The sequence below is a fragment of the Camellia sinensis genome, chromosome 11 (assembly GCF_055761805.1).
Source record: "Camellia sinensis isolate YWXY chromosome 11, ASM5576180v1, whole genome shotgun sequence".
NCBI classification, from domain to species: domain Eukaryota; kingdom Viridiplantae; phylum Streptophyta; class Magnoliopsida; order Ericales; family Theaceae; genus Camellia; species Camellia sinensis.
Window position 1 is genome coordinate 8,002,456 of NC_138971.1, and position 4,521 is coordinate 8,006,976.

Consider the following 4,521-nt stretch of genomic DNA (forward strand, 5'->3'; position numbering starts at 1 on the left):
GTAAGCGAGAGATGATGAAAGATGGGTTGGAGAGTTATGACAATTGGATTGAAGAGTTATGACAAGTTCAAACATTTAAAGGATAAAATGGTAATTTCAACTCATAATGCAACCCACACCTAATCCCCTTAATACACACACTTAATGATATTTAATTTTATTACAATTTTATCCCTAAGTAAAATTACTATTTTAGACACCATTGTTAATTGAAAACATCTCAATGCACACCTCAGAGTTCACATCTGTTGCATCGTGTGTGTAGCTTGTGGATGCAGTGTCATTCATAGCTTCTTCCAAGTTCATTGAGCTAGAAGTGAAACCAAAGGGCTTTGGCATTTTCGTATTGCACATGCACTGCAGCTTCTCAATGCGCTCATTCATCAACCTTCGTCATTCGTAGGGAAAACATCATTGCTATGGAGGATTTGCCTTCTGAAAATCAGCAAATAAGTGTTCATGTGAAGCAGAGCGAAGGAAATGTGAGTTTAATTTTTTTTTTCCCAGCGTCGTTCGGATAACCAGAGTCGAATTGTGTTATTTGGTTCGGAAATCTACTACCGAAATAATTATTTATTTTCGGAAGTTGATGTCCGAACAAAGTAATAAATTTCAGAAGTTGTTGTCCGAACAATGTATTTAAATTCGGAAGTTGTTGTCCGAACAAAGTTAACTTTTACAACATTCAACTTCCGAAATTTGAAAAAAAATTCGAACAACTACTTCCGAATGAAGTAAATTTTTTTTTCCATTTTTTATTCCAAATTTGCAAATTGCATACCAAATTTACAGTTTCAAATTGCAAATTAATCTTTATAATGTCATTACAAATTTGTAACGTTATACAAAACATGCAGGAATATGTGTCAACTCAAGGAAGTCAGGTTTGCACGGATTTTGTGTTAGATTACACCACTCAATTCACAACTGAACAGGTTCAGTTTACGAAATTATAACGATTATGTTTCGAATTGCTCACGAAATGTAAATGTTTGATAATATTTATTTAACTTTGTAGATATTCAAAAGTAAGAATGAATTGCTAAACTGGGTACGTGAAGTTGGAAAGAGAAATGGTTTGGTCATTGTAATCAAAACATCAGACTATGGTGGAGGGAAAAAAAAACCCAGGATGTATCTTGCTTGTGAGAGGAGTGGCCAATATAGAGCAACAAAGAAGTTAAAACATGATAGCAACAATACATCAAGAATAACCGGTACGAAGAAATGTGGTTGTCCTTTTGATATGAGGGCTCACAGGTTTACCACACATGATGAATGGACATTGACCGTAGTATGCGGATTGCATAATCATCCACCTGCGGAGCACCTCGAGGGACATTCATATGCGGGGAGGCTATCAAAGGATGAGAAAACATTGTTAATGGATATGTCAAAGAGCATGGTTCGGCCAAAAGAAATCCTAGTAACCTTGAAACAGTGAGATGCCCTCAATGTAAGCACACTTAAAACCATTTACAATGTACGCCATCGAAACAGGGTGGTACAGAGAGCTGGAAGATCACAGATGCAACACTTATTGGGTGAATTGGCCAAGTATAATTACATTGAGCGCCATCGGTCTGAAGAGTCCATGATGACTGTGACAGACTTGTTTTGGGCATATCCTACTAGTTTGGACTTATTTCGGTCTTTCCTGCGTATATTAATTATGGATTGCACATATAAAACCAACAGATATCGGCTTTCTCTTATTGAAATTGTGGGAGTGACATCAACTGAAATGACATTCTCTGTAGCTTTCGCATACTTACAGTATGAGAGGGTCGATAACTATGCGTGGGTGTTAGCTACATTGCGTGATGTCATGGATGGGTTTGTTGTGCCAACAGTTATTGTTACTGACAGAGAGCTAGCCTTGATGAATGCCATACAGAAGATATTCCCGAGTGCCAGACATTTATTATGTCGTTGGCATATCAGTAAGAATGTGTTGACCAAATGCAAGAAAATGTTTGAGACACAGCAAAAATGGGAGAAGTTCAACCATGAGTGGAACTCTGTAGTGTATTCATCTTCTGAAATTCAATACGAGGAGCATCTTAAATCATTACTTAAGGAATTCAGTAGTTATCCTGATGCAGTCAAATACGTCATGGATACTTGGTTGGTTCCTTACAAGGACAAATTTGTGGCGGCATGGACAGACACGTGTATGCATTGTGGCAATGTTACAACGAACTGGTAAGATTACTTTTCTTCAATATGTTATTAATAAGTGTCATGTACTTGATTTTAATTTGACTTACATTGAATTGAACAGGGCTGAGAGTGCACATGCAAAACTTAAAAGACAATTGGGTTCATGTCAAGTCTCATTTCAGGCATCATTTGAGAAAATACACAGTTTGCTTGAGTTGCAACACACTGATATCAAGGCTTCATTTGAGAAAAGTCTAATTGTTGTGCAACATCAATTTAAACCTTCTCAATTCAGGGAGCTACGGGGTAATGTGTCTATCTCTGCATTGGAGTATTTGCTTGTCGAGAGTAAGAGAGCCAATTCCATTGGTATTGATGTTGAAGCTTGTGGATGCGTCCTTCGCTACACTCATGGTTTACCTTGCGCCCATGAGATTGCTGACTACATCAGACAAGATCGTCCTATACCACTTGCTACCATATACTCACAGTGGAGGCAACTTCATATCTCCATATGCAATAAAGAAAAGGAAACGGAGGTGACTTGTAATGCAGAAGTAGAGTTATTTGTGAACAAGTTTAATGAAAGTGATAGAACCATGCGATTGGAGCTTTTGAAGAAGTTGAAAGAGATTGTATATCCGGGAAGCACTTTTCTTGTTGAGCCGGAGGTGAAGCCCAAAATACGTCCTCGGGATCATAAGAAGATCAATGTTTCTACCCGTCGTGACCCATGTGCATTTGAGTTAGTGCAATCTGGACATGATTCCTTCTCACCTAGGGACACTTAAATCACTACATTAGCTTCTATGCAAACCAAGAAGAAGCGACCTGTTAAGGGAAATGAGAAGGTGAATCCGAAAGGAAAGGCATACATTACTAGAACAGTGAAACCTGGTGCATATGTTGATGCTGTCCCTGCTGGGTTGAAACCATACATTAAGTTTGTCAAGGATGTAGCTGCAAATGGGAATTGTGGTTTCAGGGCTATAGCTGCTTCAATTGGTCATACAGAAGATGATTGGGCTCAGGTTAGGCGTGACCTGTTGGGTGAGCTGCACACACACAAAGAGGAATACATTACACTTTATGGGTCCTATGAAAGGTTTGAAGAATTGACAAGCATATTGTCATACTTTGAAGACAGTCCTGGATACTCACATTGGATGACTATGCCAGACATGGGGCATCTTGTTGCATCGTGCTACAATCTTGTGTTATACCACTTGTCTTTACAGCAATGTCTCACCTTTTTACCTCTTAGAACAGTGCCAGTACCTCAACTTGATAACGTGAGATTGCCATTGGGTTTGTCAACGGAAATCATTTCGTTCAGGTATAACAGAAACTTATCAATTGGGTTTGTGCATGTACAAGAAGTTACGAGGTATGACCACTAAGTCAATTGATATTTGGTGCAGGTTTTGTTGCAGCCAGGCCATCTAGTTCCTCCTATTGCCACTAATTGGAGAAAATACCGTCACCCTTGCCCTGTCGACTGGGATGATGCATATGTGCGTCACATTCAACATTTCAAGGACATTATTCATGATAATGTAGCTACTCGAGAGACTTTTGATGTTGTTGATGTCGCATGACACATGTATGCATTTCACAATGTTAGAATTATAGAAGAAATTAATGGATGTGTTTTTGATGTTGATGTGTTATGTTTTGCAATGTGGATTGAATGTTATCGACCATTGTTACCATTCCATTGTAATAAGAAAATATCATTTAGAAAATCAACGACCATTGTTACCATTCCATTTTAATAATAAAATGTCATTACAATGTCATTACAATACCATTGTTACCATTCCATTCTAATAAGAAAATATTAACCACTGTTACCATTACAACAATGTCATCTTACAAAAAACACCAAAAAAAATTCATCAACTAACAAAATAACATGTAACAAAATAACATGTCACGAATCAGCTGTATGCCTACGCCTAGGCCTACGACTGTATGTCAATGTCGAAGATGGAAAGCGACCTCCAGCAAAACTAGGTCCAGCTTCGTCAATGTGCTGACCTTCAAAGACATGTGTCATACTCTCGATAGCCTGGTAAAGTCGATAAAGATGTCGAATCCCCTCCTGATAACCAGCGTCAATAATAGGATGTGAAATCTGTAGTGCATGTGCAATACGCTGCATTTGAAAAGAATATCACATTTTAGGGAACATATCAGAAAAAAAAAGTAAGTTACATATGCATAAGAGAGGATAATAGATTACATCCACATGTTCGTTGAAATCCTGATGGTCATGGACACGCGGTTCATCAGTGTGCTCGACATATAGGTGCGTGATATTCTTATACCAATCCATGTAACCCGGTACACATTGCC

At 38.2% G+C, this 4,521-nt stretch overlaps 2 protein-coding genes across 2 annotated transcripts; both read left to right on the plus strand.

Annotated features, from left to right (window-relative positions):
- The first annotated feature begins 1,672 nt into the window (after window positions 1-1,672).
- On the plus strand, window positions 1,673-2,954 carry LOC145803303 (PKS-NRPS hybrid synthetase cheA-like). Its single transcript, XM_082896583.1, has 2 exons — window positions 1,673-2,205; window positions 2,285-2,954. The coding sequence occupies exons 1-2, from the start codon at window positions 1,673-1,675 to the stop codon at window positions 2,952-2,954; spliced, it is 1,203 nt and encodes a 400-aa protein (XP_082752709.1).
- Window positions 2,955-2,972: 18 nt separating this feature from the next.
- Window positions 2,973-3,761, plus strand: LOC145803305 (uncharacterized). Its single transcript, XM_082896584.1, has 2 exons — window positions 2,973-3,533; window positions 3,585-3,761. The coding sequence occupies exons 1-2, from the start codon at window positions 2,973-2,975 to the stop codon at window positions 3,759-3,761; spliced, it is 738 nt and encodes a 245-aa protein (XP_082752710.1).
- Window positions 3,762-4,521: the final 760 nt, after the last annotated feature.